This window comes from Sus scrofa, chromosome 8, assembly GCF_000003025.6.
Source record: "Sus scrofa isolate TJ Tabasco breed Duroc chromosome 8, Sscrofa11.1, whole genome shotgun sequence".
Lineage (NCBI taxonomy): Eukaryota > Metazoa > Chordata > Mammalia > Artiodactyla > Suidae > Sus > Sus scrofa.
The window spans coordinates 4,948,116-4,970,048 of record NC_010450.4 but is presented as its reverse complement, the minus strand read 5'-3'; the positions used below and the strand labels follow the sequence as shown (position 1 = coordinate 4,970,048).

The 21,933-nt window shown below is 50.4% G+C and overlaps 1 protein-coding gene across 2 annotated transcripts in view; it reads right to left on the bottom strand.

Moving 5' to 3' along the window:
* The window catches only part of EVC2 (EvC ciliary complex subunit 2), a 130,176-nt gene that overhangs the window by 53,607 nt on the left and 54,636 nt on the right, over positions 1-21,933 (bottom strand). For both annotated transcript variants that reach the window (XM_021100987.1, XM_021100986.1), the window contains 3 exons: positions 10,425-10,749; positions 4,316-4,555; positions 1,144-1,319 (listed from right to left, as the gene is read on the bottom strand). In XM_021100987.1, coding sequence (XP_020956646.1) covers positions 1,144-1,319; positions 4,316-4,555; positions 10,425-10,749 — 741 coding nt within the window. The remainder of the gene's footprint in view (positions 1-1,143; positions 1,320-4,315; positions 4,556-10,424; positions 10,750-21,933) is intronic.

Below are 21,933 nucleotides of genomic sequence, written 5' to 3'. Positions count from 1 at the left end.
TAAGCAGGAGTTCCTGTTGTGGCACAGTGGAAACAAATCTGACTAGGAACCACGAAGTTGTGCGTTTGATCTCTGGCCTCACTCAGTGGGTTAAGGATCTGCTGTTGCCGTGAGCTGTGGTATAGGTCGCAGATGTGGCTCGGATCCCGTGTTGCTGTGGCTGTGGTGTAGGCCGATGGCTACAGCTCCGATTGGACCCCTAGCCTGGGAACCTCCATGACACGGGCATGGTGCTAGAAAAAGAATGTGTGTGTGTGTGTGTGTGTGTGTGTGTGTGTGTGTGTGTGTGTGTGTGTGTGCACGCATGCGCATTCTGGGTCACTTTGCTGTACAGCAAAAATTGGCACAACACTGTAAATCAACTCTCCTTTAATTAAAAAAAGAAAGACACAAGGGAAGGATCCTGCCAAAGAACACGTGTACGTGTAACCGAGTCACTGTGTTGTACACCTGAAACTAACACGACCTTGTAAATCGACCACACCTCAAAAATAACAACAAAAAGAGAAAAACAATAAAACAAAAAACAAAGGCGAATGCGAGCACCAGCAGGGTCCCAGCCCTCAAGGTGAAGAGGGCGGTCGCACGGCCCAGGTCCTGCCGCCCTCCACCCTGGCTTCTCAGTGCACCTCTGGGGACCAGCTTTACAGTAACCCAGGGAGGGGAAGGGGCGCTACATCAAGACTGGCCACGAGCTGGTACTTACTGAGGCTGAGGATGGGTGCCCGGTGGGTCACTGTATTGCTGTCTTGACGACTAGGTCTGTTTTTAAGATGCCATAATGCAAAGGATTCTTGCAGCTAGGGAATTCTTTATTATTTTTCATTTTTATTAAAGTATAGCTGATTACAGAGCCGGTGTTGCCATGGCTGTGGCGGAGGCTGGTACTTGCAGCTCCGATTTGACCCCTGCCTGGCCTGGGAACGTCCAGATGCTGCAGGTGCGGCCCGAAGAAGAAACACTAAGCAAATGAATCAAAATACATGGAGATGCCTAATTTTTAAAAAAGAGAGAAGGCAAAGAAATAAGTCGTGGAGCAGCCAGTGCATATTCAGGGAAGGAACAGCAGTAGCTGATCTCTGGGGAGGAATGTCGGGACAGGGCCGTTTGTCGGCATCACTTTGGGTGGTTTGGGCGTTTTACCTCTCGTGTTTCTGGATGAGGAGGCTCAGCTGAGCAGAAGCAGTGCTCAGCAGACCTTGTACTCGGGTCTCTAAGGACTGTAGGCTCTGCACCAGGTACTCCCTGTGGCCGAATCTTTTACTTAGATGGTATCTCTTACTAGCCTGGAAAAAGTCCATCAGCTCTTCTATACGCTCCTGTTAAAAAAAAAAAAATTGAAAAAAAAAGCCTCATTAAAAATTAGAGAACATTCTTTCTGGTCATTTAAAATACTACATTTTTTCCCAAAGCTATTACGCGAGTATCGAAGCTCTGGGGTTAACACCTTAAAGATCTCTGCCCTGAGCAAAGACTTAGAAGAAGACTACACGCTAATAAGAAATGAAGGCTTTCGGAGTTCCTGCCACCGTGGCTCAGCGGTTAACAAACCCAACTGGTACCCATGAGGACGTGGGTTCGATCCCTGGACTTGCTCAGTGCGTTAAGGATCCGGCATTGCCTTGAGCTGTAGTATAGATTGCAGATGTGGCTTGGATCCTGCGTTGCTGTGGCTGTGGTGTAGGCTGGCGGTTGCAGCTCCGATTTGACCCCTTAGCCTGGGAACTTCCATGTGCTGCAGGTACGACCCTAAAAAAGCAAAAAAAAAAAAAAAGGCTTTGACAAGTGCATTCGAGACCCAGATGATAGAGTTACCGAGTTACCAGAATGACTGTGCTGCCCTAGAAATGGAAACTACATTCCAGCCAGGGGTTCTTCACCCATGCCCATATCCACCCCATGGGCTTCCGCAAACACGGCACCAGGACAGGTGCTGAAGTTCTGGGCTAAACCAGCCACCAGCTGCTCTGACCCCCAGAACACCCACACTCCTGGAAGACACGAGTTGAGCCTGGTCACAGAGTAGCACAAGTTCTTATAATCTACAAAACGCATAAAACCGCAAGCAAGCATGTGCAAGTAATAATAGCCCAGTACACAGCAGGTGATTCTTCTGGGCTTGGCACTGGACCCAGAGTGCTTCTCATCTTTTCTAATGTAATCTAGGGCAAGGATGCTATTATTCCCATTTCACAGGTGGGGAAACTAGTCCACATCACATGGCTGGTAAATGACAGAGCCGGGTTTGAATTCAGCCATCTCATTCCAGGACCTGTGCTCGAACTTCCTAAAAGGCTGCCTCCAAAATCTAGCCTTGACCAGTAGCAGAGTCATGAGACCATCAGTAATTAAAGCAGCAGTAATTAGGCCCATGGTAATTAAACATCAGCCTCCGTGCATTACCCCATGGACTGGCTCGGCTGTGTTTTTTGCCTCTGGTGAAATATTGTCCACACAACGGATTATCCGAAAAGATGGGTAATTTTGTTCAACAAGAAACAGATGCTGCCACGGACAGCCTCCTCTCCACGCAAAAGCTGTAACGTGTCCAGCTCTGACACCTGAGACTTTGCACTCTCCAGACAGTGCAAAGCAGGAGGGTCAACTGGATGTAGCAACGGCCAGCTTCTCCCCGAGAGCTCCTGGCAGCAGAATCAATGCAGCAGGGACAGTGCAGCGATAATTCTCTCCTCCGGGGAGCTGGATCACGTGCGCTGGTGACCCGAGCCCTGGATGCCAGGAAGCTCACGGTCGATGTCCTGAAACACCAACGTGTCTGTGCTGTGGGACCATCAGCACGGCTGTTATTTTTGGTCCCCAGAATTACTACCAATAACACGTCTTCTTTCCAACACAGAGAGTCAGCCACTGCCCATCAAGAGGAGTAAGTCGAGCAAAATCTGTTAAGTGACGCCTGAGAGACGCCACAGGGTCGGAACACCTGGCCAGGAATATGATAGAATTCTGACTTTCTCTTTTTCCTTTTTTAGGGCCACATCCGCAGCATTTGGACGTTCTTGGGCTAGGGGCTGAATCGGAGCTGCAGCTGTGGGTCTACACCACAGCCCCAGCAACAATGGATCTGAGCCTTATCTGCAACAGCCAGTGGCAAGACCAGGTCATCAACTCACTGATTGGGGCCAGGGATCAAATCCGCATCCTCTTGGATGCTATGTCAGGTTCTTACCCCACTGAGCCACAATGGGAACTCCACTAACTTGATTTACTCTCCTGACGTTTTAGTGGGAAAAGCCTGGAGCAAAATGGAAATGCCAGCTGGCCTCTTGAAGCCGGGTGCCTTTTAAGAGTGGCCCTCTCTTCCCAAAAGGCTCGCGAGGGCCGTCTGGTCTCCTCATGGGATGGGCCTGCTCTGTCGCAGTCCTTATACGTGGGGCCAGTGCCAGGACCAGAAATCTGGCGCTTTAGTGCAGCTCCTTATTTCACTGTGTGTGTGCAGGCGGGCCCCACAAGAAACAGCGACAGGCTCACGTAAGCGAATGTCACAGCCAACTCGGGATGTATTCAGTCTGGACTAATGACATTCACGCTCAAGTTTACAGGCAAAAATACATACAAATTCACCCAAGCATATTGAGACGGAGATCATAAACCCTAGGCATGAATCAAGAAACACAAGTGGAGTTCCCGCCATGGCACAGTGGGTTAAGAATTCAACTGCAGCGGCTCGGGTTGCTGTGGACATGCAAGTTCCATCCCCGGTCTGGTGCAGCGGGTTAAGGGATCTGGGGTGGCCACAGCTACGGTGGCGCTCACAGCTGCAGCTTGGATTCCATCTCTGGTTCGGGAACTTCCATATGCTGCAGGTGCATCCATAAAAACCACAACAACAAAAAACCGTGCACGCACACACCTATGTATATGCATTTATATTTTTAACTGTGATTTATATATAGAGAGAACCTGTATTGTGCCAAGCACTGGCTTTCCATGAATTAGACCCTAAAGCTCCATCTCTCCCCTTTTGATGTGGGGACTCTATTACCCCATTTTATAGGTGGGGAAACGGAGGCTCGCACAAGCTGAGCAATGGGCTGAAATTCGCGGAGCTGAGGGTGGTGGAACCGGCATGCACGACCAGGTGCACCTGAGCCCAAGGTCTGTGCGTCAAGCCAGCACTGGCCCCCTTTACTGGAAACTCACCCCCACATCAAGAGGCTGAAGGAAGACAGGGTTTGTTCCCTGGCACACGGTGCAAAAGAAGAGTCAGGACTCGGCTCGAGGAGAGGAGCAATTGACGGAAATGGTTCAGGAAAATGACTCCTTCATCAGAGGGAGTCTCATTTGAGGCATTTACCTGTATTTTAGAGTAATCTTGCAGCAGCATTTTCGCTGCCTCTGGTTTCAGTTCCCCTTTGAAAATGGCACTTTGGATCTGAGTAAAAAAGATACTGTGCAGCTCGCTCCTCTGGAAGATGGCCAGCTGCCTGTGGGCCTTGGCAAAGTCTTCTTCCTGCTGCAGAGCAAGGGACCTCCTCAGGTGCTCCTGCTCCAGGCCGTGGAGGGTCCGCAGGAGGCTGCTGCACTCAGCGGCGGACTGCAGAGGGGAGAGGGGACATGGGGCTGGTGACACAGCAACGGGCATGCAAGGCACCCACGTGCAAACACATACACACGCATGGGTACCCGCATACGTACATGTACACATAGCACACAGCAATGATGCACATACAGGCACGCACACGTGCACACACATGTACCACCAACACACACATACATGCAAACACGCATGCACAATGCATACAAATGCACACAGCAACAAATGATGCAGACACACACATACACAAAGAAACAGGTACACACAATGCACATACAGCCATACACATACATGCAGTGAACACACATGCACATGTACACACACATAGACGCACACACAGCACACAGAGTTACACCACATGCACTCAGCGATGATGCACACACAGACACACATACACAGGCACACCCATGCACGTGTACAACACATGTACACACAGCACACATACTTACACCACATACACAGTGCAGAGACATGCACACAGCAATAACGCACATACATGCACATGTACACACACATGTACACACAGCACACATACATGCATCACCTACACATGCACATAAATGCGTATAGCAACAAAGGATCCACACACATGCACAAAGATACAGGCACACAAAACACATGTACACACAGTCATACCCACAGTGTACACACAAGCACACGCGCGCACAAGCACCCACATGGAACACACACAAAATGTCCCACATGGGCCACGATGAAGCTCCTAAACTCTGGGAAATGCTGTTGCAGCCTGTCTTCCCTGTTATCTTTGTATTTCCAGAACCTCCTCAAAGAAGAAAATGTATAGGGGTGGAAAATCTCAAATCAAACTGCCCGAAAATATTCCCCAAAACAGAAACTTCAGTGGATTGTGCTGTTAGGCTCTCAAGCTTATTTCCATCATCGTTCATTCTTAAGTCCGTTGAAGAGGAAAATGCCAGCAATCAGGCCCAAGTTGAGCTCATTCATGTAAAGAGGGAGGCAGAAGCGCCCCTGGGACGCCGCACTTCCTGTGTCCGGCGAGAGGGCAGGACGGGCGGGGGCACACCTTCCCTGAGCGCCGATGCAGCTGCACTTCTAACATCTCAGAGGACCCGTGCGCAGGAGGGAGTGCTGGCAGTTCCATGTGCAGAGGCAGAATTCTAAGCAGGCCCCAAGGTTCCCAGCCCCCCGTGGGGATGTCCTACAAATCCCTCTCTTCAGGTGTGGCATAAACTTTGAACATGACAGGACCGTCACTCCATGATCAGATCATCATGTGGCAAAGGCCAAGGGGCTTGGTGACCTGCTGAAGGTCCCTAATCCATTGCCTCTGAGCAGGCGAGAAAGAAGGCTATCCTGTGTGGGCCTGACTTAGGAGGACAGTCCTCAAAGAGGGACAAGGCCCTTCCTAAAAACAGAAGCGCTCTCTTTCTGGCCTGGAGGAAGCGAGCAGCAAGTAGGAGCTGCCTAAGGGGAAGGGAAGCCCACAGGCCCCGAAGCCTCAGTCCTACAACCACAAGGCAGGAAATTCTGCCAACAACTGGACCAGGGCTCCAAGCTCCAGGGGAGGGAGAACAGCCCAGCTGAGGCCATGCTGGCAAGCTTGTAAGACCCTGGCACAGAGAACAAGCCCTGCCCAGACTCCGGGCCACAGGAACTTTGAGATGGTAGAGTCTCTGCTGCTCTAAGCTGCGAAGCGTGTGACGATTTGGCAAACAAACAATTTACAGGTGAAGAAGTACAAGCTCAAATAAAAGGGAGTTCCCATCGGGACTCAGCAGTAACAACCCGACGAGCATTCATGAGGACGCGAGTTCCATCCCTGGCCTCAATCAGTGGGTTAAGGATCCAGTGTTGCCGTGAGCTGCAGTGCAGGTCAAAGATGCGGCTGGGATCTGGTGTTGCTGTGGCTGTGGTGTAGGCCGGCGGCTACAGCTCTGATTGGACCCCTAGCCTGGGAACCTCCGTGTGCCAAGGGTATGGCCCTAAAAAGCAAAAAAAGAAAAAAGAGAGAGAAACACAAGCTTAGAGAAGCTAAGCATCATTCCCCAGTTCCTGCCAGCACTCAGGAATGGGGGGAAGGAGTTGAAACCAAACCTTTAGGCTCCAAGTTCTGAAACCACACAGGCAGCAGACAGTGAGACATGCTGCTGAGCAAGTTGGGGGAAGGTGTGTGTCTGTGACGGAGGCACAGCGGTGTCAGAGGTCAAGGTCAAGAGGGCGTGGGGCTGCGGCTGAGGCCAGGCTGAGCAGAGCCCGGGGAAGCCTGAGCTGCACTGAGGGCAGAGGGAGGGGCTGTACCTCCTCCGGCAAAACGGGATCGAGCGCTTTACCCGTCCTGTCCTCAGAGCCCGGCGTCACCCTCTCCCAACCTGCCAGTGACACACCTCCTGCCTGGCCTCCCATCGCTCACAAAAGCCTATGATGGTGACACAGCCACTTCCCACTTCCAGCTCCGACTGCCGATTTTTCGATTTGCCCAGAATCTGGCCCAGAAAGAAGAGTGTTATTTATGGGAGGGCCCCTGCAGCTCAGCAGCCAGCACGGGACAATCCTTGCCCTCGGGAGCTCCCGGTGAGCCTCACAGATGAGAAGAGCAGGGGCCACAGAGCCAAAGCCAGAGCCCTGTGTCTATATCCGCCCCCCCCCGCCGCCAGGCCCCAGCCACATCTCCAGGAGCCATCCCAGAAAACACCACCATTTTCTTCAAAAATCGATATTACAGAAGGATCAGATTAGACTTTTCTGAGTCACTCTCCTGGAGAGAAGTGCTTATTCACAGCTGACTTTTAAAAAAAAATTAAAACATTTTTTTACAGCTGTACTTGTGGCATAGAGAAGTTCCCAGGCTAAGGGTCAAATCAGAGCGGCAGCTGCCAGTCTACACCACAGCCACAGCCAGGCCAGATCCGAGCCACGTCTGAAAACTATACTGCAGCTTGTGGCTACGCTGGTCCTTAACCCACGGATCGAGGCCAGGAATCGAACCCACATCCTCATGTCAGGTTTTTACCTCGATGAGCCACCACAGGAATTCCAAGATGCCTTTCTTTTTGGACAGAATGGAATTTGACAAACACTAAACCTCAGTTTATTTCAGATAATGGGAAGAAACATGGGATGAAATCCATCTAACTTCTCACAGTCAGCAAGCACACAACACACACACACACACACACACACACCCCTTAAAATAAAATGATCTGTCCTTGTTTAGAATAATACTTCTGCCAAAGAATAAGGCAGGAGGCAATGATATGTTTGTGTCATAGTGAAACACTCTGTACAGTCACTTTTGATGGGAGTCCCCCCATTTCCATGTGTCCTGCCCTCCTAAGGGGGTCCAGAGACTTGCAGAAATGTGTTCACCCCCTGCCCTAGTTTAACCTAAGTCATAAAAAAGATAAGTCTGGATAAAGCAAAGGTTTATACTGAAATCCAAGGACAGAACTGGGGGCGTGGCCGGGTGTCCAGGCTCAGATGCCCACCAGGACCCAATAAACAGGCTGAACGAATGTTTGCCTGCTGTCGAGTGGTGGGATGGGTTTCCATTTTTTTCTGGGTTTTGCTTTTTATGCTTTGGAGCTGGAGTTGACCAGCCTGTCCGTAAAGGGCCAGATAAATATGTTCGCTTTTGCAGGACACATCCGGTCTCTGTCATGTATTCTTTTTGGTTGTTTTGCTGGTTTTAAATAATCCTTTAAAAATGTAAAAATCATTCTCAACTCAAGGGCCAGACACAAACGGGCCAGGCAGGATGCAACGCATGGGTCCTAGCTGGCCGATCTCTGCTTTCGAGTACTTTCCAAGCCTCCCTCATTGAGAATGTATTATTTTTACCAGAAAACAAACAAACAAACAAACAAAAATACCAAATTTAGGAACTAAAAGAGAGAATGGGATTATTTAGGGGCTGAATCACTGAACAGCCTGGTCAACGCATTCTTCTCGGGGGCCGGGCTCAGGGAAACAAGTCCACGACCAGTATAATAAAGGACGGAGATCAGAGAGTGGGGGGCAAACGAGAGGATGGCAGTGGGCTCAGTGGGGACCCCTCCCCAAAACGTTCTAACCCCAGAACCTGGGGATGCGACCATATTTAGAATAAAGGTCTCGGCAGATGTAACCAAGGACCTCATGGGATCATCCTGGATGATTCAAGTGGGTCCTAAGTCAAACGTCCAAACGGAAGAAGAGGTGACAGGGTCAGGGGTCAAAACTGGAGGGCACAGCGGAAACGAATCTGACTAGGAACCATGAGGCCGTGGGTTCGATTCCCGGCCTCGCTCAGTGGGCTGCCGTGAGCTGTGGTGTGGGTAGGTCGCAGATGTGGCTCAGATCTGGCGTTGCTGTGGCTGTGGTGTAGGCCAGTGGCTGTAGCTCTGAGTGGACCCTTAGCCTGGGAACCTCCATATGCTGCGGGTGTGGTGCTAAAAAGCAAAACAAACAGACAAACAAACAAAAAACTTGTGTCCTTGCAGCCACAAGCCAAGGAGGGCCTGGAGCCTCTAGAAGCTGGAAGAGGCAATGACGGGCCCTCTCCAAGAGATTTCAGAGGGGACAGGCTGGCCAACACTCTGATTTTGGACTTCTGGCCTCCAGAATCGTGGGAGAATACATTTCTATTGTTTTAAGCCACCAAGTCTGTGGTCCTTTGTGACAGCAGCCACAGGAACCTCACACAGGAGCCCAACAGAAAATAATCCACACCCTAAAATGAGATGTGTATTGATTGAGGTGAGGGGACCCCAAGTTCAGGGGAGCAGGTGGGGATGAGGCAGCATGAATCACGCCTCTGCTTTCCCACCCAGCCTGTGGTCTGACCTCAGATGACCATCTGAGAGCCAGGAGCTGCCACCTCGAGACCTCTACTCGCTCCTGGGCAGTTCTGTACACGGCCGCCAGGCTGGGCAATGGAAGGCAGGCGTTCAGAAGCTCGTTCCTACGTAGGCGACAGACGGATTTTCAGAACAGGGTCTGTGGGCTCAAGTCACACGACTGAACCATCCATGTCATTCACGGAGGAAGGCAGAGATCACGCTGGATTTGGCGTGCGGGGGGGGCGGGGGGGACTCAGGCATGATTCCTTTCAAGACAGAAATTGACACTCCTCGAAAGCTGAGAGCTGATCTCCGATCAACAGAGGCCAGCCCTGGGATGGCCCGAGGGTCCGAACTCCCAGAACCAGAACCAGCATTGTGCCCTGAGCCTCCTGCAATCCGCATCCTGGCTCCTTTCCTGCATTACTCGTCCCAGCCACCCCAGGAGGGGGCGCCCTTGGCCTTGACTCACAGACTTGTAGAGGCCAGCTAAGGCCTTCCGGAGCAGAGCTGGAACGAACTAGAATGTGGGTCCAGGTCTGTCTGGCTCCAGAGCCTGTGCTGGAGGGACCCGTGACCTAGCGAGGTGCAGTCCGGACGGACAAATCTGGGCACTGACATCCCTGAGCCACGCTCCCCTGGACCCCCTCTTCTGTAAATGAAGCCTTCCTACTCTCCACGACCTCCCTCCATGCTGTGAATGTGCCTCTAACGTAGTTGAAGGATGTCACATTTGTCACACTGAGGATCCCTCATTAGACTATGAACTTGGATGCAAGAACCATGTTCTCTGTACTTTCACTGCCCAGACCAAATGTGATCTTTCTAAATGATTTCTGGATGGATGGATGGATGGATGGACGGACGGACAGGTGGATGGGAGAGTGGCAGGTGCATGGACGGATGGGTTGGGGTTGGATGGATGGATGCATGGATGGGTGGCGAATGAATAAACAGACAGGCAGGGTGGTAGGTGGAGAGGATGGATGGACAGATGGGTGGATGGCCAGATGGATGGATAAATGATGAATCCCCAAGAGGAAGGGGAGAGGCAAAGGAAGCCGCCTTACCCTCTCACTGCCACGTTTCAGCACCTCTTCCGCTTCCTCCATGGCTGCCATCTCTCTCTGGTACTGGCTCTCCGTCTTCTTTCTTGTGTCCAGGTCACACTCAGCTGTCAAGGCCACCATCTTCCGGTCATACTCCTCTTGTATTTCCTTCTCCAGCCACAGAAACTGCTTTTGGAAAATAGCATCCATCCTTCTCGCTCCTTGAGGGGAGAGGTGGCCACTGCTGGTCAGATTTTTTAGTAGAAGGGCAATGATATCCTTGCTGATTTGGGTTCGACAAGCTTCCAGATCTGAGTCTGCCCGATTCAGGGTTGCAATTTCCAACCTGGGAACCACAAAGGTCAAGACGATTCTATTACATAAAATCACAGCAGAAACCAAAGGTCCCTCAGGGCTCTGAGGTTTTAACTCATTTGTAGGTAAAGTCTTTCTTTTCTCCCCCTTCTTCCTTTTTCTCCTCTCTTCCACTCCATCCAGTTACTGAAGGACAGTGACTGAATTAGCAGAATCTTGTTTAGTACATTTGCAGGGTACCATGCTGGAAACTACAAGGAACATAACAAATACAAGACACGGTCTTTGTCAACAAGCAACAGGTCAACAACAGCAAGACCGGGATAAAAATGGCTAAATACGTGGAGGATTTGAAAATTAAGTTTATTTTACTTTTTTCTGATTAAAAATGAATGTATGGGTGCATCAACCACATGAAATGTGGTACCCTGGACAGAAGCCTGGAAAAGAAAAAGGACATTAGATAAAAATAAGGAAATCTGACTAGAGTATGCAGGGTGGGTTAAGATCAGGCTGTGGCGCAGGTCACAGCTGCGGCTTGGATCTGATCCCTGGCCCTGGGAACGCCACGTACCTTAGGGGGGGCCAAATAAAAGAGAAAAAGACAGTAGTGTGGTTCCCAGTGTAACCACAACCCAACTTTGCAAACGGTCAATAGGCACCAATCTTGTTTTAGTTACTCCCTTCGACGTCTGGGTACAGTCCCCAGTTTCTTTGCTCTCACCGTGCATCGGGCACACGGACTTGCACTAACAATTTTAGTATATGCGTTGTAATTGTTACCTAGATCCATATCACTAGGGGCTGAAAAATCACTCTTTCTAATTCTCTTGTTGTTGTTGTTGTTGTTGTTTTAGGGCTGCACCTACAGCATATGGAGGTTCCCAGGCTAGGGGCCCAATTGGAGCTGTAGCTGCCAGTCTACGCCACAGCCACAGCCACGCAGGATCCTTAACCCCGAGTGTGGCCAGGGATCGAACCCGTGTCCTTATGGATGTTAGTTGGGTTTGTTATCGCTGAGCCACAACAGGACCTCCTAATTCTATCATTTCTTCTGCATTTTTTCAGCTGGGATTCTTCAAAAAGAAGACCTTTCTCTCCTTAGTAATGCCGTTCCTTGACATAAAGCTCACTGAGAGTACAGATGTTTGATTCTTTGCGAATTAAAGAGGCAGTGTCATAGCACCCTCCAATGGCAACAAATGACTTTGGGTCTGTTCACTGGCGTATCTGCCTGTCTCATTCTGGAATGAGCAAAAGGTTCATAAAACGTTTCCCAGCTCCTTGAGAACCTGAGCTGGAGACCATTGCTTCGGCTCGCCTTTTCGCCTTTACCTGAGCACCTCCTAAGGGCAAGAACATCGAATCCGTTCCTAGGCAACGGGGCTTACGGTAAAAACGGCACCTGATTGGCAAAGGACTTGATTCTCCACCGCGCAAGGGAGACAGACCATCTTCGGGGGTAATGGTTCAGGGTGAAAAGAGGTAAGAGGTGGGAAATGCATGGTGTGGAGTCTGGCACATTATTGGTTCTGAGTAACAGCAGCCTCCCCAGTCTTCTCTAGTCTCTCTCCCAGGAAACTGGCTGCGGAAGAGGGCCAGTCCTCGTGCTCACCCTGGGAACACGAGCTCATAGGCGTTTTCTGTCGTCATCATATTCACGCTCATCCCCACGGATAAACTCTCAGAAGTGGCCACAGGAAAAAACTGCCGGGGTGTGCCAGAGCCACAAAAGAAAGGGAGACGTCCCTTTAAAGCAATTAAAATACCACGCAATTAATGAAGCTAACTATCCTCTCTTAATTTCCCAAATGAGCACGGAAGAAGAAAAGGCGTACTAAGAATGCACAGTTTGCAAAGAGGATTGGACCCACTGGCGAAATCCTTGTCACCCCCTATTGCATTTTTCATTACTTAGACAGCAATGAAATAGACGTATTTCTAAATCCCCCCCAAATTCTCTAATGCCTCCAGGGGACTGACATTTTGAGTTATACCCAAATGGGCTAAGATTCTTTTCTTCTTTTTATGTTTTTTTGGAGGATGGGGGGAGGGAAAATGGGCTGGGCTTCTTTTTATTTATTTTTTGGCTACACCTGTGGCATGCCTAAGTTCCAGGGCCAGGGATCAAATCAGAGCCACTGTCGGGAACTGAGCCACAGAGGCGACAATGCTGGATCCTTAACCCACTGAGCCACCCTTGGCTGGGATGCTTACATTTCTTTACTGCTTCGACAAGGTGGTAAAGTTAGCAAGGTTCAAACGCTATTTTCCCAGAGAACATTCATATTTTTCCGGCGACAAGAACGTCATCTTGCCACCGCACCTCAGAGCGGAAGGTATTTTCTCGGGCCAGTTCTGCTGCGGATACAACTCGGGCAAGGAAGCGCCCTCTTGTAAATAAGTGACTTCGTCACGTGGGGGTCAGAACCATGCCCGACCCAGAGGAAGCACTGCAGAAACATAAACCATTAAAATGTACTTGGAGGCTTGACCGCGGTAACATCTCTTTAAAAGAAAGAGCACAGCTTAAACTACCCAAGAGCTGACGAGTACTCTGGTCAGCTACTGAGGATGAAAAGGAGAGGGAACGACGTGCGGGTCGTTTTCCTTGTTTATTTCCTATAAAAATTAGTCACATTCTCACCAAATGGCAAGCATGGGGTTCGCACGAACCTGGGGTAAGATTTGATGCACAAGGCGGTAAGCAGGCATTCTCCTGAATGTGAAAGAGGACTCATTACCACGGAGGATTGTTAATTGCAGAAAGAAAACCCAGGGACCATGGCCATTTTCCACAGTACAAGTCCAGCATCTTCAAGCTGGCTGCTGCAAGCATCACAGACCCACCAAAACCAACTGAGTTTCAGAGAAACCGAAATTTTCCTCCTAGGAGCCCATTTCCATGGCATCTTACTGCAGCAAGACTCATATTTAGATCAGTGTGAGGGAATTCAGGGGGGAAAAAAAATCCCTTCTGGGTATCTTCACTGTCCACATTGAAATGAGAGATTCAATCAGAATAAAAATGATCTCGGGGTTCCCACTGCGGCGCAGCAGAAACAAACCCGACTAGTCTCCGTGAGGACGTGGGTTGGATCCCTACCTCCCTCAGTGGGTTAAGGAGCCAGCGTTGCCAGGAGCTGTGGTGTAGGTTGCAGACGCAGCTTGGATCCTGCATTGCGGTGGCTGTGGGGTTGGCTGGCAGCTGTAGCTCCGATTCCACCCCTAGCCTGGGAGCTTCCATACACCAGGGATGTGGCCCTAAAAAACATAAAAGAACATAAAAATGATCGCTGCATGTGAGCGAAACATCAGTTAAAGTTATGATCAACTAAGTTGTTCAGTTTGGTAGCACCTCAAATAGACTGTCAGGTACAAGGCCAGCGGTTTGCATCCTTGCCTGGGACCGTTTTCCTCTTAAACACCTCTTGCTTCAGATGGAGCCCTTCCACTCCAGGCTTGAGCTGCCCCTGCGAGGAACCAGGAGGCAAACAGAGGCTCGTGGCCATTTCCTCCCCTCCAGATCCCCGCCCCTCCCCACCCCACTGTGGCCAGACCCCAGCAGGGCAGCCAGCTCAAATCCTCCCCGAACTTTCTTCCCAGCTCCCTCTCAGGCGCGCGTTGAAGATCTTCACCCAGAAGGCGGCATTTCATCAAGTCTGAAAGCATCATGAGCCTGGGAGGCGGCCAGCTTAGGTTGCAGTCGCAGCATCAGCCCCCAAGCACAGGGTGACGGTCTCTGAGCCTCGTTTCCCAGTTGGTTCATGAGCATATTATCACCAGTGTCCAAAGGTCGCTGAGAGGATGAATACTGCCTTTTACGCAGAGGCTTTGTTTTCATCGCTTTCCAGATATCAAGCCATGTAACCCCCATGATGACTTTACAAGGTAGGTGAAGAAACAGAGGCACAGAAAAATTAAAGGACCCTGTTGAAACTCACATAGCTAGTAGGTGGCAGAACTGGGGTCGGAAGCCATGACACGTGGCTCCAGAGTCCTGGCTCGATCCTCTGTCCCACCACCTTGCACGAACACACACAGCACTGTGCCGGTACCCAGCACAAAACGGATGCCAGAGAAAACGTTACTTTGCATTGTTTTCGCTGTGGTTGTGGTCGCCAGTCTTCCTTGGTAGCTTTCTTTCTGGCAAAGAAAAGAAACTGTGGAGGAAACATAACCCAATGGGTAGATGGGTGGATAGAGGCGAATTCTAGATAAACAGGTAGATTACACTTGAATTTCTTTTTTGGAAAGATAGATTTTGCTCTCCCTGGAGAGTAGAGGAAGGTGATAGGAAAGCAACTGTAAGACAGAACATTCCAAGACGGCTTTAAAAACGAGATAAACCTTGGATGTCAGCCAAGTCATCTTTCTAACCAACGCTCGGGCTTCTGCAGCATCTTTCCTGCCAGAGTCACCCTGCCTCCGCCCCGCACACCCACGGAGCACCGTGGGCGCTAACTGCCTCTCCCGGCCGCCCTTCCCTCGTGAGAGTGAGAGCGCTCAGACAGGCAGAAAGGGCTTCTTCCTCGTCAGCTAAAAGCCACCGTCCTCAGATGTCTACTGCTGTCCCAAGGGCACCGCCTCCACGAGGACCTCACAGGAATCTGGCAATTGTGGCCACAGGTGCACAAACCATCTCCAATCCTGGGCTGATGACAGGGGTTTACCAACAGCAACAGGAACCTGACAAAGGCCTTTCTGCAACAAGTGCCCCCGTCGGGGTTGGTGAAAAGAACCCCCCGGCCCCCGACTGGTGTGCGCAGAATGGACTGGGGTCCAGGATGGACTGACGGTCATGCGGGCGGCAGAGAAGAAGTGGGAACGGCCGGGACTCGGGCGGTGAGGCTGAGATGGAAGGAGGTGAGAGCTCTGGGAGCAGGGAGGTCCTGAGAGGGGGTGACACTCTGCTGGGACGCCGCCCACAATCCACCCGGCTGTCTGCTGGCTCCCGTGGGACTCTGAACGGGGATTCCTGGTTAAAGATAAAGAGAGCCTTTCAAAGACAAGCTGCCCACACTGAAGACTCACTGGTTTCCTCAAGCTGCTATAACAAAGTGTCTGTCACAAGCCGGGTGACTCCGGACAACGGAAATGCACTGTGTCACAACCCTGGTGGCCAGACGTCTGGATCCCGAGGCAGGAAGCTCTGTAGGGGGGTGAAGGCCCTCAGGAGCCCCCGTCAGCCGGTGAGGCTTGGAGCTGCAGATGAAGGGCCCGGAGAAGAGGGACAGAGGACTGGAAGTTTGTGGTTCTACACGGGGGACCTTGTGACTCAGCCCAGAACTGACCAGAGGATGCATGGTTTGGGCATACAGCTCTCCAGCAGAAGACCTCAAACGATTAGGCATCAGAAGGAGCAGAATGCAGAATTCCTGTTGTGGCTTAGAGGCAACAAACCCAAGCAGTTCCATGAGGACATGGGTTCTATCCCCGGCCTTGCTTAGTGGGTTAAGGATCTGGCGTTGCTGTGGCTGTGGTGTAGGCCAGCAGCTGCAGCTCCAATTTGACCCCTAGCCTGGGAACTTCCATAATGCCATAGGTGCCCTAAAAAGACAAAAGAAAAAAAAAGGAAAAGTATGAGCAGAATGACTTCAAGTCCTGTTAAAATGCAGATTTCCAGATGAAGCTCAGATTCTGATTCAGAAGGAATGGATGAAGGCGCTGTGTTGGTTTCCTGGGGCTGCCTGGACAAAGTACCACCAACTGGGGGGCTTAAAACAACAGGAACTTACTGTCTCCCAGTTCTGGAGGTCCGAAGTCCAAAGTCAAAGTGTCTACAGGGTTGCTTCCTTCTGAGACCAGGAGGGGGAACTGGTTCCATGCCTCTCTCCCGGCTTCTGGAGCTGCCGGCAAGCCTTGGTGCCCCAGGGCTTGTGGAGGCATTGCTTCAGTCTCCTCTGTCTTCACGGGATCTTCTGTTTCTGTGGCCAAATTCCCCTTTTCTTATAAGTGTATCAGTCTTAGTGGCATAGTAACCTTAATTACATCTGCAAAGAGTCTGATTCCCAATAAAATCACATTCCCTCATACTGGGGTTAGGACTCAATGTATCTTTTTGGGAGGACAAATTTCAAGCCCTGACAGCAACCTCCCAAAACCCAAAGTCCCTCAGTGTCAATGAGACACCCAGGGAGAGACGGGCTGACCATCCGCTGGGCGGACCAGAGAGGATGAAGCAGGGGGGACCCTAGAATCCTTTCCCTCCACGGCCTCCACCTGCCTCTCGTCTGCAGGACTTTAGCCAGAGAATAAAATTAATCAGAGACGTGAGGACAGGCAGAAGCAAAGGAAAACAGTCAAACAAGACCAAACCACAGTTTCGTCATTAGACAAAGTCAAGGACCTTCGGCTCCTCCTCATGGGCTATGGATCACGGGCTCTGGAGCCGTGTCCTGTGAGCTGCCGTGTAGACACAGAAACCCCACCAGGTGGAAGAAGTTAACGTCCAAAACTCACTTCCAATCTTTCCCTCCAAACACAATCCTGCCCGCTTTCCTCATCTTAGGAAAACGCACCTCATTCTCCCGGTTGGTCAGCCTGCAATTTCGGCATCATCCCCGAGGGCTCTCTCTCCCTCCAACCCCACCCCCAACCCATCGGCAGGTCCCAGGTCCTGTGGAGTCGCCTGCATTCCTTCCCTGATCTACGTACACATGGAACCTGCAGGATGGATACTGGACAGACCTACCTCCCGGGCCGTCCGGGCTGAGTGACCTTACACCTTACACCCCCTCCTAATCTCTGCTCTCACATTAACTAACAGCAGAAATAAATAAATAAATAAACACCATATGGTTGGTACATAAACAACTGCTCGATACAGGCTGACTTCATCTCATCGGGCTTTGGTTTACTGAGCTTTGCAGATGCTGTGTTTTGTTTTCATCAGTTGAAGGTTTGAGGCCACCCTGCGTTGAGCGAGTCCGCTGGCACCATTTTTCTAATACCACATACTCACTTTCTGTCTCTGAGTCACATTTTGGCAATTCTTGCAATACGTCAACCTTTTTCCTCATCAGTATATTTGTTGTGCTGATCTGTGATCAGTGATCTCGGATGACACCACCGTAATTGTTTGGGGCTCCATGAACGACACCCATGCAAGATGGCAAGCCTAACCCATAAATCCGGTGGGTGGGTGTGCATTCTGACTGCTCCACCCACTGGCCACCCCCTCATCTTTCTCCCTCTCCCCAGGCCCCTCTGTTCCCTGAGACACAATAACATCGAAAGGAGGCCAATTAATAACCCCCCGGTGGCCTCTAACTGTTCAAGTAAAAGAAAGTTACACACCTGTCACTGTCAGTCAAAACCATTTTTAGCAATAAAGTTCTTTTTGTTGTTGGGTATTTTTTAGGGCCATACCCTTGACATATGGAAGTTCCTGGGCCAGGGATTGAATCTGAGCTGCAGCTTCAACCTAGGCTGCCGCTGAGGTGACACTGGATCCTTTATCACACTGCCCTGGGGCAAGGATCAAACCAGCGCATTGCCAGCAACCTGAGCAGCTGCAGCTGGATTCTTAACCCACGCGCCACAGTGGGAACTCAAGCAATAACGTATTTTAAAATTAAGGTCTGTACATTGTTTTCTCAGACATAAAGCTATTGCACATTTAAGAGACTACAGTATAAGGTAAACATAATTTTTATATACACAGGGAAACCCAAAAATTGATGTGACTCGCTTTATTGCGATGCCTGGAAGGGATCCCGCAGTATCTCCCAGGTGTGCCTGGACATGCATTTAAAAACTTCAATTTTACGATACCCTTCAAACACCCACTTGGTACAAAACCCAATCCTGAGGCAGTTTAGAAGGTGATGTTGGCAGCATCAAAAGGCAATAATAAGCTTCCTTTTGCTAACAGAGGAAACACACAGAGGCCTGGACTTCCTTTCTTCTCTTATTTTTCTTCGCCTCTCTAGAAAAACCTAAGCTCCATCTTTAAAAAGCTGCTACGTCCATCAAACAGTGGATCTGAAAGCACTCAGGCTTGGGATCAAATCCATTACCACTTGTGTGACCCCAGGCAAAACCTCTAAAGCTTCAGGAACATCGGCTTCCTTTGTTAGAGCTGCTGTGAGAATTAAGTCAGATCAGGGGCAGGAGGTGCTTGGTGGCCTGGGGGGCCAGAGCTAGGCCGGAGCTGAAACTCTGTGGGCACCCCAGGCTTCCAGAAGCTTCCAGGACCGGCTGGTGGTGGCCAGTTCCTGCTTTCTCTGGTCCCTGCACGCCGGGGGGCTGGCCCACCTCCATCAGGACAACGGTCAGGGAGCCTGATGCAAATGAAAGGGAATATTCCTGCCTCCAACCCTCTCTGTACGAGGCAGCCTATGAATAAACAACGTCGAAGATAAACAGCCAAGCGAACCAAGCAAATGCTCTCTGTCGAAAATAAATCAGCAGGACAGGGCAGAGTTACGGCTCTGATGCGTCTCGGAAATGAGGCAGCGACCCAGTCACCAAATGGCGTGTTGAGAACCCCAGCTGAACTTCATGCAAGAATTTCAAATGGGAGACATTATTTCCTGGAGAAAATGCTATTTTTAGTGGGGAGACGCTCACAGATGCCCATGCATACTAAGCCCCTGACATTCTGAGTGACATTTTCTTGCTGGGAGTTCCTAAACCTGACAGACGTCAAGATGGAAAGATTAAAAGTAATTAGTAATGCCACAATTTTTTTTTTTTTTGGTCTTTTGAGGGCCATACCCACCGGCATATGGAGGTTCCCAGGCTAGGGTTCAAATCAGAGCTGCAGCTGCCGGCCTGCAGCAACCACAGCCACAGCAACACAGTGGATCCTTGCCCCACGGAGCGAGGCCGGGGATGGAACCTGTATCCTCATGGATCCTAGCTGGGTTCCTTACCGCTGAGCCATAATGGGAACTCCACTACCGTTTTTAAAAAAATAATCACAGAATGGTCCCAGAATGAGCATTTAACCACAGTGCCTGAAACAGAACTGACATGCAGTACACACAGAATATCAGGATTGGGGAGGGAGGGCCGAAAGCTGGGGCGGGGGGAGGGGAGTCACCTTTGCTCCCTGGCCCAGGACTCCGAGGTCAGGCTCCATCAATGAAACACTCTTCAGACAAAATACGATCCGTTCCCAAGGAGAAATAAATATGCCTTTTCAGAGCTCCCGAGTGATTGACAAGAATACAGTCTCGGGGAACGCCCATATCCTTGTTATATTCACGCAACTAGGGCCAGCAAATGGCAGCAGCTGAGAATCGCTTCATAAAACACAGGGAGACAGGAAAACCGTGCTTTTCATAGGTGATCACGTCTTGGATCTAAAGCGCAGCCAGGACGACCGACCCTTTCCCACTTTATAGTTCTCATTCGTCAGGCTGGAAGGTGACAGCATAGGAGCCACTTGCAAATTACGTATCGTGGCGCTGATGACACAAAACAACTCACTTCATGCTGCTTCTCATTTTCGACTTCTGGGAGAAAACAGACTTTGAAGCTACAAAATACTTTGACAACCACCTGCTCCTACCCCTTCACATAATGAGAGAGATGTACGCGTCCGTGCCAGTCCCCGCCCCCGTCTCCCCCGTGCCTGTCCTTCTCCTCGGTCCTCTCGGACAGAGTGGTGATTTTTAATCTGTCACTCTTGGCATGATGATTCGAGAGCAAAGCTAAAATGAAGGATCACATCGGAATGGACGCGCAACGCTGATGCCCCAAAAGGGATGAATGGGCCCGATCCCCAGATAGAGCCAGGTAGGCCGGAGCTCATGAAGCTGGCAAGCAGCCCCTTTCAAGCAGGAGGAAGGTGCCTCTCTGATCAGAACATCCGCTTGGCCCACCAAGTACTGTGAGTCAGTCACTGCAGAGCGCTCCTCTCGGGCCAATAAGCAGTCCCTCTAAAGATGAGAAGGCCACACTCTGTTCCTGGTTCTATCTTGGGGCCACCTCTACTGGCCACCAGGTTCCCGGGAGACACCATCACACTGCTGCTTGATCGTGCTTCTGAGGTCCCCTCCCCCACCCCACATCCTTGGCCGCAGCTCCTCTCTGAAGGACCTGGGTGACAGTATCGGATGCACGTTTCCAGAGTTGTTGTACAGATGCTAAAACCACCCCCAAAATGGAAGACATTACCTACCTAATGACCATGTACTCAGCACCCCCAGACCTACTGGCGTCTAAGGACTGATCACGTGAACCCCTGTGACCCCAGCATCAACCAGTCAGAACTGTGCACGAGCTGGTCACATACCCTGGGACGTCCCTTCTTCACCTGGCCTTTAAAGTGCTTTGCCGGGGTTACGGATGGAAACTATTGCTTTTGGAATGGATTTACAATGAGCTCCTTCTGTGTAGCACCGAGAACTATGTCTAGATACTTACAACGCAGCATGACAATGGCAGAAAAAATTATGTATACATGTATGTGTAACTGGGTCCCCATGCTGTACAGTGGGAAAAAAAAAAAAGTGTGTTTGGGGAAATAACAATAAAAGATAAATTTAAAAAAAAATTTAAAAATAAAAAATGCAATAAAATGCTTTGCTGAAACCCCTTCAGGGAGCTTGGACTTCTGAGCACTAGCGGCCCTGGACTCCTCGCCTGGAGCTCTGCACTAAACGCTGCCTTTCCTCCTGCACGACCTGGTGCCAGTAGCTTGGCTTGACTGCACAGGGGCAAATGGGCCTGAAGCTGGTCCAGTAACAGCTCTGCCCGTTTCCCATGCTCTCTGCAATGTTCTTAAGACTCAGAAGGGCTCAGCCTCTGAACGCTTGTCTTCAGGATCTGCTCATCTCCCTTTAATCAGACCGGGGCTCAGAGACAACACTGTAGCGAGGTCGCCACCATCACATCGTTACACTGTATCCCGGGGCAGCAGGATGGCTCCTCCAGACGACAGATGAGGAAACCGAGGCTCAGAGAATCCGTGCGAAGTACCACGTGCCCGACATTAAATACCGAGAAAGCTCAAGCCCTGTTCTGTCACTTACTAGACGTGTGACTATGGATAAAGCTCTTTATTGAGCCGAGCATCAGATTCTTCAGCTACAAATTACTGAAAAGAAGATGCTCTAAAGAGCATCTGTCTGAGGACCAAATTATAAGCAAGGCTTGGGAAGGAGATTGTACACTTTGATGCGCCACACAAATAGGAGTTACTGCACAAAAACACAAGGCATCACAGCTTATCAGCATGGTGATGACACCGAATTCATAGAAA